Source organism: Phodopus roborovskii, unplaced genomic scaffold (genome assembly GCF_943737965.1).
Source record: "Phodopus roborovskii unplaced genomic scaffold, PHOROB, whole genome shotgun sequence".
NCBI lineage: Eukaryota > Metazoa > Chordata > Mammalia > Rodentia > Cricetidae > Phodopus > Phodopus roborovskii.
Window position 1 is genome coordinate 11,430,741 of NW_026126517.1, and position 15,031 is coordinate 11,445,771.

Genomic DNA, 15,031 nt, shown 5'->3' on the forward strand with positions numbered 1-15,031 from the left:
TAGAGATGCATTCACTTCAAAAAGTAAAATTTGTCAGTTGTACTGCACTGGAATTATCTTCCCAGAGAGTTGTAGTAAACACTTAGTTTTCTTCTGTTTTTGGTCAGCTTAGCTGGTAATGCTTTCTAGACCTGAATTAATGTAATAGAGGTTTTCATTATTAGATGAGCATTCGTGTGTGTGTGTGTGTGTGTGTGTGTGTGTGTGTGTGTGTGTAAGTTTCTTGTGGGCTGATATTGTTTCAGTGCTTGATGAGTGGAGAATGAGCAGCACTGATTGAGTGAAGACTAGGGCAGGCTCTGCAAAGGTCCCTTTCCTGTCAGCATTCTGCTCCTTCCTGCACTGCCCTCCATCAGGACAGCTTTCTCCACTCAGGAAGGCCTGTGTATTTATTCCCAGAGATTGCCTGACTAGGTTGTGCTCATGTACTGCTTGATAATGACATTTTTTCAGTACACTATTTCACTAATGTGGTGGCATAGAAATTAGTATGTTCTCTAAATCACACATCAACCCAGTGATTTTTTTTTTCCCTTCTTTTCAAAGTTGACCTACCATGGCTTAATTTTCAAAATATTAGGTGAAGAGGGTTCAGAATTAAGAGTCATTTTTTATAGCCAACTTTACATCTGTAGCTCAGTCAGATGTTCTGAAAGCACAATTTCTTCCAAGTACTAGATAATGTTACTTTGTATTTAATAGAAGGAAGCTGAAACATACATAAGGTGGAAAATTACAGAGAGAAAACTAGAAACTGTCCTGAATTTGTCTCTGCCCTTCTTTTAGTTTGGGTCTCCCATGGAGTTATATGGCCAAATTGGACGTCACAGGTTCTGAAAAACTGAGTCAGATTCTTGGTCAATCATGTACTAAGGGAAGATTACCAAAGTTTTCAGATCAAAGGGAAAGAGACATGGTACTGGGGAAAATGACACAGAGCATTTGGCATCTGTCATTTCTTGTGAGCCCAGTGGTGGCTGTTAGGATCGTCCTTCTGTTCTATCATGAAGGAAGTAACATTTCAATAGGTAATTTGCTAAAGACTGGATCCTAATCCCTTGGCCTGACTTCAAAACCCAGTTTTTGCCTTTAAAGAGACTTATTTTAAGTTCCATACTCTCAAGATACCAGTTTTTTAGAACCTATCCGTTTCACTTTTTGCTCTAAAGTCTCCACAGCTCCCCCAGCCCACCTATGGCAATACAAATGTTCCATACCAACCTTCACAGCCAGAAAGCTTTATAGAATCTGCTATGGCAATGAAATATGAAGATGCTTATGTATGCATCTAATCAAAGAAGAAAAAAATAATACCTAGGAAAGAAAATTTTCATACCGTTGAATTTAAGGTTCCAAAATTTTTGTTTCCCAGAAGTTCATATAGTATTTTGGTAGATCTATTTCTTTAATATATCTGAATTCCTAAAATGCATGGTTGCTATAATTTAATTTTTATGAGAATGTACATATTAATGCATTTCTTTCTGAAATCATACTTGCCAAATAGTAGTAAGTCATCCTGTAAAAATAAGAACCCAAACAATATTAAACCTCTTGGCAAGTTTAAAAAACCTGTAACCTGTGTATTATATCTCCTTCTGGTGTTAAAATATATTCAGCGTCAAAAAATTTACATCCACCTCATATTTCCTCCTACTTGCTTCTGGTAAAATGCAAATCTTCCTTTTGTTCTACTTTTAGAAATGAAATTAGTCATAGTCTTTTATATAACTGGGTTGGTAAAGTCACCAAGTTATTTTAAAAAAAGGACACACTTGCTTTTGCAAAGAGTTGAGGAACAAAATTTGTGTATATTTTAGTTTATTATTGAAATTTAAAAATAAAAACAAGTACCTGTGAGCTGAAAAAACATTCAGCTTAGTTATGTCAACCTAAAGTCACATAATCTAGATTTGAACCTCTGATATTTCTAGTAAGAGTCATAGCTTCCTGGAAAAATCAAACATGCAGGATAGATACTAAGAGCCTTGTTTAACTTCATGATATTTTCCCAAGGAGCATTGCTTTTAAAAGCTCCATGTTGTGTTTTGTATCCTCTGGGAAGGGCAGCATCCTGATGCTGCTGTGGTTGGTGTCAAATATCCATGTCTTTTAGGCATGCCTGTGAGTGCATTGTGATAGGTATGGGGAAGCCGGTTGCCCATGTCTGGCATGTCTGCATAGCTTTTTCCATGTGAGCTATTCTTCTTCTACTGCTGCTGGAAGAGTCTTTTTTAATTCACTGAAGACCTATTTTCCAGAGTCCTCAATGTCCCTGATTTGCTTTCAGGTCAGCTTTGGCTTTGAAATGGCTCCTCATCTCCCTTATCAGCAAAGGTTAAGGAGAACCTATTATATAACTGTCAGTAGAGTTCTCTCTCTTTTTTCTCTTTTTATCCAACAGAGTTATTACTGCCAGTGTGCCATTTTAAATCCAGCCTTCAGGACCAGGCAAGCATTCCTAGGATACCTGGTTTCCTCCCTTTGAGGTTGGAATGTCAGGCATCACTGTGAGCTGTGCAGGCTCTAGATATATTCTCTCTGGCAGCTTCTTGGCAGCTGTCACATGCATCAGTTACAGAATTATGTTTTTCTTACTTCCAGAATTATTAATGAAATGTTGAGCAAGAGTGATTCTGTACTTTTTTGTTCCACAATAACATCAAGAGTATTTTAAAAGCGAACTCAGCTTTCTTGAAGAATTTAGAATATATGTGTGGGGAATCAGGGCGTGAAGTCCAAAGCTGGACAACTGTTGTATTCCTGATTTCAAAAATAGAAGCTAATTAAGAAGACATGAAGGATTTTGGCTTTTGAGCATCACTCTACAGAAGCCTAGAATTTTGTAGGTAAAATTACTGTATTTCTTCTTTTTCTACAGTAACATCCTTCTTGAAACCTTAGGCCCAAAGTTAATTTTTAAAGTGTACATGGAATCAATTAACAGAAATCATAATGTAAATGTCATTTATGGTTGTCTAAGAACTTGAAAGAAAATAAACCGAAATAATCAGTAGAATGTCATATAGCATAATCAATTTTATGCCTAAGACCTAGAAAGGAATGTATGTAATATAAATTAGTTATATAAAGACTCCTCCATCTAATTTTAAACAAGCATAGAACAAAATAAATAATAAAAAAGAACTAAACTCAATATACTAGATATTAAACAATAACCTTAATAATGACTTTTTAATATTAAGTTCTTATGCTACCCTCAGATGACTTAGGAAACCCTCCCCTTTTAAATCAGAGCTTTCCAATTAAGTTTTAGATAATGCTCCTAATAAATTATTTAAAACATTTTGCATAGGCTTGAGGTTTTCTATGCTGCTTGTTTTCCCAAAGAACTTTAAGGTTTAGGTTGCTTTTATTGCAATCTAGATTTGTGCTGCCTAGTGAAACATTTTATGATACCATTAAACTAAGGTCTCATACTGATTGATTTCCTTGTTTGTAATCTAACAAAAGTCCTTGTCAAAACCTTATCTTTGTACTCTTAGCCCAGTACTTTTTGCTAGCCTAGCCAACAAAAGGCTCACCTTCATTAGACCAGGGGGTTGAATCCCAAATTCAAAATGCTTACAACTCAAAATGTTTTGCATCAAAATGATGCTGTAGGTGAAAAATTCTACACCAGACCTTATGTGACAAATTGCAGTCAAAATGTGGATATACTATAACACTATATAAAATTACCAATAGACTGTATATAAGGCATACATGGAATATACATGAATTTTATATTTAGGTTTGGTCCCTTTGCCTCTTTTTCCATACGTGTGTGTGTGTGTGTGTGTGTGTGTGTGTGTGTGTGTGTGTGTGTGTGTGTGTATTCAGGTAGATAGACATGTATGTCAAAATCTGAAAATATCTGAATCTACAGTATTTCTACTACCAAGCACTTTAGATAAGTGATATTCAGCCTGTATTTACCTTATTATTGAAAAAGCTTATAAAAGCTTAAATTCCTAGGTCATCAGCTCAAGAATGCTTTAAAATACTCAAATAGAATGACTAACTTTTTTGTTGTTTTTTTTTTTAACTGCATGCAAACTATGTAATAGTACCAGATAACCTGAAGAGACTTGAAATATGGGGTGCTAGGTTATCTTGATAATATATTGATGAATATGTAAAAAAAAGAACAAAGGCATACATGTCAGTACCCCATAATGCTTAACATAGTGTGTAATGGGGGAGATAATAATTTTATTTAATATTTCTGTTTGAACATAAACTTCTAAGAGTATAATAATGACTAGATACGTATAACTCATTTAGAATGCAATGTTAACACAAACTGAAACTCATTATATCTCTAAGGTCCTGGCACATAATAAGCATTCAGTGAGCATTAATTATCCTATAATTATTTTATAACTGGTTCATATTTCTTTTAATTTGTATTATCTTTGTAGGACCAGGAACAGAGCTGTGCACAGTGTTGGAGAAAGTATAGCTGTCTCACTATGTAGATCAGAACATTTATGGAGATAAGAATAGAGTCAGGGATAGAATATCTTGGGCATGTCCTTATTCCTTAATAGAAACTTAACTTGGTGTTTGATCTGCAGTAAGGTGTTTTACTGTGTTTTGTAGAATGTTCTTGAAATTGACCTTATAACCCCAGCACTCAGGAGCACAGGCAGGAGGATCTGGAGTTTAAAGCCATCCTGGGCTGTATGGCAAGATCCTGCCCCCCAAAACCCCACAAATTCATACCTAATTTTATTAAGTGGCTAAATGATATAAAGGATTCAGTTACCACATTATCCATCCTAATGGATGGATATGTATGAATGTATGAAAACTTTCCAAGAGAAAGATGTTTTTAGAAATTCTGTATTTCAATTGCTGGGAGGTTTTTTTTTTTGTTTGTTTGTTTGTTTGTTTGTTTTTTGTTTTTTTAATTTCAGCTCCTTTAGTATTTGACCTGCATGTTAGACTCCTCCTCAGCCATTTATAAGGTGTTTTTTAGAGTTTTGTGGAGCTGATATTCAAGTGACTTAATGGATAATTATGAGTCCATTTATTTGCAAATGGAAGTCTCATTTCTATCAGCATCTCCTCCCTTCACCCTGTTTAAGCACTTAGCTTATCAAACCTTTGTTTGCCAAAAATACGGTAATATTCACATCCCTTATCTGTGCCAGTTAAGATCACATATGAAAATCCTTGTCTTTTCTAATGTTTAGAAGTCGTCTAGGCTGTCACACTAGAATCTCTATGTATGTGTCTAGGGGTTCTGCTTCCCTCTTCTGGCCTCTATGCCTCTATGAGAATTGCATACACATAGAGGGGCATGCACACATTCACATGAATACAAAATAAATGAATCTTTAAAAGAATAATGGGGGTCAGCATGGTTGTTGAATAAAAGATAATAATATTTGTTAAGTTTTCTTCTCAGCAATAAGTGCTTTAGACTTATAAATAAATCATTCCACTGTTCCAAAACTATTACATAGTTACTATTTTTCAAAAAAAAATTTTTAATGAATTATAGTTAGCTTATCCACAGTCACATTGCTAGTGGTTACAAGGCAAATTTGGAACCTTAGGAACCTCACAATTCCCAACTATGTTAATTTTCTACATAGTAATGAGATTGTTAGAGGATGTAGTTAAGAAAAAAGATAGTATTTACAGTAGCAATAAAAAATTGTAACATTTCTAATACCAGCTATAGCAAAAAATAGGGAAGATCTTCATAGAAAAAGTAATTTAAGGATATAAAAAAAAAACCTTCAATAAAGGGAGAGAAACACTACATTCATAGCTGGGAAGACTCAACATTGTAGTTCAAAAAGTTCAGTTTCCTCTAAAATAATCTGTAATGGGATGCAGTTCCAATGACATTTCCAATGGTTTTCTTCAAATTGATTCTAAGATACAGGGCTAAAAAGACAGGGCAGTTTTGAAGTGTTAAGAATAAGAGGAAGGACTCATTTTCATTAAGTACTGGAGTAAAGTGAGTTGCTAATTGAGAGTCAACTTACACAGATCAATATACATCCTTTTACAAAAGCAGAATTAGTTTAGCAAATTAGTAGACAAATATTTAACTAAGGGTGATAGAATAATTGCTAATACATTTAAAAGAGAGCTTCACAATGTGAAATGCTGGATTTTTACATGAGAAATCATGCAATATGTTTATGTCTCTGGGTGAAGAAAAATGACATAAAATAAAGATGCCATACCTAAAGACATGCTTTAATTTGTACAATAAAAAGCAAGCTATAAACATGGTAAAGATTTTTATGAGTAACATATTCAACTGACAGATTTTTTTCAGATTATATAAGAAATTAATACCAATCAGTAAGAAAAACAGACTCAAACAAAAATAACAAGTATTCCATTAAGGAGGAAAATGATTAACCAGTGAAGCATAATACTTGCTAAACTAACAGTCACAGTGTACACGTTAAAGTCAAATACAGTGTCACATTCATGAGACTGATGGGAAACAGAATAGGACATAGGTCTGAAGGATGGCTCCGTCTTCTGTGAGAGTGTGACATGAGTACATTATCTAGGTAGGGGACTGTCGTTCTAGAGACAGGTTCCGTAAACTTCTAAGCAGAAGGCACTAAAACTTTCACTTTAAGTTTTATTGGTAAACTTCGGGTAAGGCTGGGCAGCAGCATCCTCTGGAGTCCATGGATTCTAAGCATGGTTGCCAGAGGAAGCCTCTCACCTGCCATGGAAGCACTTACTAAATTGCTTAGTGCAACATTGATTAAAATAATAAAAGCTCTAGCTGCCAGTAGGACACTGTAGTAGAAATGGTTGTATACACCTAAAGGGATGATTAATACGGTGAAAAATTAATATACTGAACCACAAGTACCAGGGATAAATCTCAGAATATCTAGTGATATAAAGTTAGATGTCATGATTTCATTCCTAAAAATTCTAAACCACAGCATGCTCATCTGAATTGTTTGTGACTATACACACATGTAGTTCAGTATAACACACAAGATCTGCACAAGCTCAAGCCAGAGAGAAAAGCCTAGCTGGGAGCACAGTGGAGAGGAAGGTGAGTGTGAAATCTACCTGTCTGAGGCACAATTGGTATTTGATAACTGCTGGGAGAGGGTGAGTCAGCTTTCTTTAAGAATGTGACCCTGGTAGATTGTCACAGACTAAGGCAGGCCTTGAAATTTACTGTTTAGGTTTTCTTTTGAAAAACAGAATTTTGTATTAGCCCATTCAGTCAGCTTAGAAGTGGTCCAGATAAAACCCTTACTATGTGTTCCATGGTGTATATAGATATTGCTATATTTACTAAAAGCGAACTTAATGATTTTTTAATAAAAATTAAAGTCTTTATATTTATATAATGGAAAAATATTTAAAGTACACAGTTAAGACTTAGAATGCTAAGTAGAAAGAGGTTTTCTAAGACAACCTAAATATCATGTAGTAGTTGCCCATGCTTGTATTCCCTGCTGTTGATTTCAGTGTTTGAGAACAAAGCAGTAGGTAGGCTTTTGAATACAATATGTAAAATACCACTGAATTTTAAGAATTACAGGTTTTATTATATCTTCAGTTTGCAGGGAAATCTCAGATTGTATGTACCAAAAATACTATTTGCTTGACTTTCTGACTTTGTTATAGATGTTACAATGATGGATGTTCAAATAAACTTAATGCTAGGGCCATTTTCTAGACAAACCAGCTTCTTTTAAACCCTCAGAAGTTAAGCCAAGCCTAGACTTGTGCTGTTAGTCTGAAAGATAAGTGAGAATTGATTTAGAGAACTCTAAATGAAATGTGAGAACTCAGGTCCTCGTTGAGACTGTTTGGCAACTGTTGTCATATAATTAAAGACCTCAGCGTCCAACCTCCATATCAGAGTTCACCATGCACTACAGAAATGGCTGCCTTTAGTATCTCCCCATAAACTGGTAATTGGTATCATAAAGATTTACATTGGCAAAATTAAGTTGTACTGCTAAAGCATGTAACTGCCAGGAAGACAGGTCTGGTAGGTTTGCCTGGTTTATAAAAAGATTGTGGCTAGAAAATCTGTCCTGGCAAAATAACATGGAAGAGTTTAGTATTGTGACCCATGTTTCATTTTTTAATTCTGGAATAGGAAATTTGGATATAATATGTGATTTGCTTCAGTGGTATCATTTTAAACTTTACTTCTTACATGTTTGATTATTTTATTGTCTCTAATCTAGCATGTTTTGTGGACCTTGACCCCTGCAGCCTCGCTTCTGGTGTATTACTGTGTTTCTCCCTAGGATTGGGTTTGCCAGCATTTAACCATGTGTAGTCAAACTTTACCTTCCTCACAGAGGTGTACCGATAGAGTTGACAGTACTTTGTTTTTGCCTTTCAAGGAGTATACTGGCAACGTTGGACAAGGATAGGAGACAATTCTTATATCCAAAATGAATTCCTTTTTTTTTTTTTTTTTTTTTTTTTTGCTATATTAATATGTAAGAAATGGGGAAGAGAGTTTAAGTGAAGAAAACAAGTATGAATAATTTAGAATTGTTACTCGAGCATCAATTTCAGTACAATGAATTTTGAACATTTTTTCTAGTTTAACTGATTTCTAACCCAGTGTGATTAGTCTTTATCATCATGAATATCTATTATTTTAAGCCTTAGGCTGGGATGTAAGTAGTCAAGAAGTAAACCTACCACCCCTCCTATTCTTAGTCCCAGGTCTGGATGTCATGTTGTCATACATCAGTAATGGTCTGGAAAGGTGAGAGGAACAAGGTGACACACAGTAGAAGCAAGGAGGATATGCACGCAGGCATTTTCTCTGCACCCTCAAATGCAAATGGGGCCTAGAATCCTAATGCCATTCTCTGCTGCCTTAATTTTTATTGCCGCTTTAATCACTTAGGCCTTGTGCCACTACCTTAGAATAAAAATTAATGCACACATTCTTGACCCTAACCGGGAAAGAGAGCCACATTAGCAAACCAAAAAACATAGTTAAAACAGCCTAATGCCCAGGAAAGACCAGTTGAACATGGGATATTTTCTGGATAATGGGATTTACTGTATTGAGAGTTTGGTTAAAGGGTCATAATTCTAAATTTATCCCATCACTATTAATTAGTTGTGATTTCTATGTGTAACTAATTCCCATTGATAATTCTAGGAATGATGCTTTAAGTAATAAGGAAAATATTCTATTTGCCTCTTTCTGCTGATGAGTTCATTTGAACACATACAAATATGCATAATACAAATAAATCTTAAGGGGGCTGGAGAGAGAGCTCAGAGGTTAAGAGTACTCTGGCTGTTCCTCTAGAGGCTGTTCCCCCAGTTCAGTTCCCAGCACCCATAAGACAGCACACAGCTGAGATGGATCCAGTTTCAGGGAATCCATCACACCAGGCATGCATGCAGGTATATCTGTGTTGCAGGCAAAATACCCATACACATACAAATAATCTTTTTTTTTAAAAGAGAGATCTACATTATTATTATTATTATTATTATTATTATTATTATTATTATTTTGTTTGTTAGTTTTCTGAGACAGAGTTTCTTTTGCTTTGGTGCTTGTCCTGGAACTAGCTCTTGTAGACCAGAGATCCGCCTGCCTCTGCATTCCTAGTGCTGGGATTAAAGGCATGGGCTACTAACACCCGGCTAAGAGATCTACTTTTAAGAAATAAATCTTTATATACATTCATGCATATGAATGTGTGAATTTATGATTATGAGAGTTATTAATTTTTCATTCTTTTATATAATAAACTTCTATATATTACTTTTCAAACTCAATTTTCTTAGGGATTATATTTTATCAGTAGATAGTCTTTAAAAAAATGGCTGACTATGTCAATGCATGTTCTTAGTCCCTGCCCTTGGGAGGCAGAGGCAGATGAATCTCTTAAGTTCAAGCCCAGTCAGGATTACATATTGGGACGCTGTCTCAAAAAACTAAACAAAGGAACAAAGAAATGCATATCAATAATCTGTGTAAGTATAAAATGATTTATTCAGCTAACTCCTTATTGGTACATTTTTGGCTTTCTCATATACATACTGGTTGGTTTTTGTTGCTGTTGTTGTTTAAGTAATCACTTGTTTTAAATTGTTTGAGTTAGTCATTGTGTTCCCATGGCATAAAGCCCATACTCTCTGTTGTAGCCTGACATTTGTAACCACATTGAAATACTTGCTGCCCCACTAGCTCTCATACCTTCTGACTCTGACATATACTTCTTGGAGCAGTTCTCTCTGACCACCCTGTCTCTAGGAGTTACTTTGCTCCCAAGTCATGTTGTCTTTGTCCTACCTATTTCCTTGTTAGCCACTGAAAACATCTGCATTGCCTTGCTCTCTGCATTTAGGTCATATCATACAGTTGCTAAGAGCTTGGGTATTATCAGATGGCCTGATTTTGAATTCTAATTATTTAACCCCAGCATGTTGACTTAGCCTCTTGTGCCTCAGTGTCCTCATCTAAAATAGGGGATGAAGGCTGACCATATGGCTCAGTGTAAAAGCACTTGCCTCACAAGCCTGTTAACTCAATTTATGTAAAAAATTTTTTTTTTCCTAAAGCCAGATGTTGTGGTACATGTCTGGAATCTAGAATGCCAGTATTCCTACACACAGAGACTGGAGAAACTCCTGAAATCTCATGAACTATCTAGGCTCCAGTGTACAAGATGGCAATAAGAGAAACCCTGCCTCTCAACAAAGAGAGAACTGACTCCGAAAAGTTGTCCTGTTTTCCACGCTCATTGTACACATGAGTACACACAATATAAATTAATATGTAAATATATTAATATTTTATTAATATATTAATTTAAATTAATTAATTAAATTACTAGTCATTAGGGGGAAATAAATGCACACTAGCCTATTATAGTTTGTCACAGACTCTAAAGTGTGTCTCACCATATACTGGTGAAATTAAGAGCATAACATTTAATTTTGCAACAAAGAACTTTTACTTTTTGCAGGTTTTGCACGTTACAGGTAGCATCAAAATTATATTGATGATTCTAACTAAAAAAATCCTTGCTCACTGTGTAGCACTGACTAATCTGGAACTCACTGTATAGACAAGACTGGCCTCAAAGTCATTGATCCACCTGCCTCTGCCTTCTGAGTGCTGGAATTAAAGGTGTGTGCATCGTGACTGACTTCTAAGTAAATTTTAAACATTTGAAGACTAAAGAAAATCCTTCCATTGAACCTGTACTGTGTAGAATGACTATTTGCTCCAGTTTGCCCAGGACTTTTCCCTAAGAAAGCTTAGCTAGGATATTTGCAGTCTGTGGGAAAAAGGCTTCCATCTACAAATTGTGTTCCCCATGAGATGAAGCAAGTGGATGACCAATGTCTGATCTGGTCTAGAGTGGTCCATCTGGGCCCTGAGTTGCTGTAGGTGCACAGACCTCCCTTAGTAGTCTTCATCTGTTCTGAAGATGAAGATTGAGATTTGCTGAAGAACCTATAGTAAGAAGCATTGGACTTTAGTAATCGTGTGTACAGAGTAGGGGATTAAGGCCTTGGGAAAGAGTCTTTAGTCCAGCCCCTGATCTCTAAGCTTATGGTGTTTGCTTGCTGTGTGTTGTCTCGTAGAGTAACTCTCCTTGCAGGCTGCATCTCTTAGAAAACATCACTTTTCTAGAGATTAGTTTGTTTTCAGTGCTTTCACTATTGTCTTTCTCATGTATTAATCAGTGGAAATATTTTCTCCAAATATTAATTGTCTTATTTCTTGCCCTGATTTTCAAAGAAGTTATATTGATGTATTTAGATAATGTGGTATTTTTATTGCCATTGGGTTGACTGCCATGTTTTATGCCATCATACGGCAAAATGAAAACCAACTCTTTCTCCAGTTGTATCCCATGAATTACAAATATTGTGGAAATTTCTCACCATTAAGAAAAATATTTTAGCCAAGCCAGTTAGTGCAGGCCTATCTCAACTAGTTGGGAAATTAAGGCAAGAAGATCTTAAGTTCAAGGCCTACCTGGGCTGCAGAACAAGTTCAAAGCTGTCCACACAACTTATCATCTCAGTGTAAAAAACGTATAAAGGCTAAGGATAGCTAAGGCAGAGTGCTTAATGAGCATGCAAGAGGCCTTGGCTCACTCTCCAATACTAAAAAAGAAAAAAAGAAAAGAACTTTTTAAGACTGACTGAATCCAGACACTGGATCCAAACTCAGTTCCTTCTCATTTTTTGTTTTTGTTTTTCAAGACAGGATTTCTCTGTGGCTTTGGAGGCTGTCCTGGAACTAGCTCTTGTAGACCAGGCTGGTCTCGAACTCACAGAGATCTGCCTGTCTCTGCCTCCTGAGTGCTGGGATTAAACGCATGTGCCACCAACACCTGGCAAAACCATGCTCTGAGATGATGGCTACTTTGCAGGTGGGCTTTATGTAAAGGTCACAGAGTACAGTACATATAATTGCTCACAGTCCCATCAAATAGGAACACAGGCTAGGGAGAACAAAGTGCATCAACAGATAGCTGCATACAGTTATAATGTTTGTTTATAACAGATTATCTTGATGGTAGACTATAAGGTTGATTTCTTTTTGTGCTAACTGAAATGTAATCCCTTGCTACAATTAAGATACTCATTGTGTTTTTGTTTTTTTTATTTTTTAGTGTCTAAAAAGCACGGCAAGCTCATTACTTTCTTACGAACATTCATGAAGTCTCGCCCAACAAAACAGAAGCTAAAGCAGCGGGGAATCTTGAGAGAGAGAGTATTTGGTTGTGACCTGGGGGAGCACCTTCTGAATTCTGGGTTTGAAGGTAATATTAAATTTTATGAACTTACAGTGTTAGTTCCTGATGTATTTGTATTGGTTTTCTGTCACCAGTCAACTGGGTAGATGTGGTGGCTGGTATGTGCCATGGCTCATTCAATTCAGCATCTGGCTCTGAGCTTCCCCAGCTCTCCTCTGTTCATGGTGGAGCTGAGAGTCTTAGAAAGTGCTTTGCCAGAGTGTTCTGATCAGATAAAGAGCTGGTGACATACAATGGGTGTTGTTACCTTGTGGCCTTTGTACATCTGTCCAGATAACTTCTTTAGCCAGCTTCCCTGTTCATGTCCTCTAACATTTATTTCCAATGACAGATGTTGTTTTTGAGACTGTAAAATACTAAACCTGCCTCCTAGATTTTACACCTAAAATTTACATTCCTTTCTCCTTCAATTCTGAGTGAATAATTTAGTGGTTGGATGAATGGTTGGAGGAAAGGAAAGGAATTTGAGTTTTGTTGGCTGAAATTTTAATTAGAAATGTGTAAATTATTTGTACTTCATTTACTAAGTGGGAAGGATTTTTTTAAAGATTTGAGACTTTATATTGTTTGTACAGTTATTCCATGAATGTATATTTTATATTTACATAGACTATTTTAAAGTCTAAAAGAATTAAATGTATACTTTAAATTATAAAATAACTAGAATAATCATGAAGAAAAATATTCAACTTTTTATATATGACTGAGAGGAGATGAGAAATACATATAAAATAAAAGGATATACCTATGTATTATATATAATTGGTTTTCCTTACATTTACTTTGCTTTTATTTAAATTTTATAAATGATAACTATAAACTATAGTTGTGTGCCACATAAAACTGTATTGGCAGTGATAGATTTTATTTATGTCCTATAAGATTGTAATGTAGATGAAAAATTCCTGTCACCTAGTAAGATTGTAGTCTTCCAAAAATTTAGGACAGGCTAGAGATCCCAGGGTCTGAGTTTAGTCTCCAGTATTACTGTTCCCAACAAAAAGTCTAGGCTAGCACAGCACTGTGTATTTGTGTCAACACTAGTGTTGGTCATTGTATAAAAGTATAAACTATAAAATTATAATGACATACCTAATTTTTTGTTGTTTTAAGACGGGCTGCATATATAGTCATATGCATATGCCATTCCCTATATAGTCCAGGGTGGCCATGAAGATCCCCCTACCTTTGCTTCTAAGTGCTGGGATTATAGTTGTGACCTAACAGACATGCCTATGTACATAATGATAATATTACTATTTTATATAATAACTGTGCTATTTAAAATAAACACATTTTCACTATAGAAAATGTTTCATTTGTAACAGTTTTACACATTATGAATTATACTTGTTAGAATACATTACTTCTATTTAAAAGTTACTGTGGAACAATAGCCTCACACACATCTTTCATTTATTGTGTCTTTTGACTGGATTATTTTGTCTTGTATTTGATTTAATCTCATGTTGTGTTTTTCATTGTGGCTCCTAAGTGTACAAAAGCCACTGTTAATGTTGTCAGGAAGAGGCCACATTGCTTACCCTGGACCCAATGTTAAGTGATTAAGAACTATGCATGTAGACGCAGCCAGTGATGGTTAGTCCCTCCTGTCGGGCACACCCAGTCTAGCGTAGCTCTGATTGTGAAGAAAGTGTTGGTGGCTGTTAAGAGGCTGCTTTATTGGAGACCCAAAACTGATGAAAATGCTGAAAATAAGTGACTATTGAATGCTCAATTTTAGACAGGAATTCTGCATAACCTCCTCCAAAGCTCAGGGAACATCACTAACTAGGAGACAGAAAGAATGCAAGATCTGGAGAATCAGAAGGAATACTGTGATACAGTCCCCTCTGGGTATGTCATGGCTGTTGCACCCATAGACTCTCAACAGCAGTGACGGTCTGATATCATTAGCATTCTGCATCAGTGGGCAAGGATCTCATAAGGCCCCATCCCTCACTAGGGAGCAATGTGCAGTTGCTAGAGAGAGAGTGTAATACTCCTTAGTGGTAAATACAAAGTTACCATTGTTTAAGTGCAGTGGGACACACACACACACACACACACACACACACACACACACACACACACACGCATGCACGCACGCACGCACACACATACACACACATTCACGCACGTGCACACACACGAGTAATAAGGGATTTGGTGAGATAAGGAAAGTGTAGCAGGACAGGTGAGAGAGAGAAGTTGTGAAAAAATAAATTTTTAAAAGAATGCTCTGC

General features: G+C 35.9%; 1 protein-coding gene across 4 annotated transcripts in view; it reads left to right on the forward strand.

Annotated features, from left to right (window-relative positions):
* Arhgap32 (Rho GTPase activating protein 32) overlaps positions 1–15,031 on the forward strand; it is a 230,322-nt gene that overhangs the window by 195,034 nt on the left and 20,257 nt on the right. For all 4 annotated transcript variants that reach the window (XM_051197026.1, XM_051197027.1, XM_051197028.1 and 1 more), the window contains one exon: positions 12,642–12,791. In XM_051197026.1, coding sequence (XP_051052983.1) covers positions 12,642–12,791 — 150 coding nt within the window. The remainder of the gene's footprint in view (positions 1–12,641; positions 12,792–15,031) is intronic.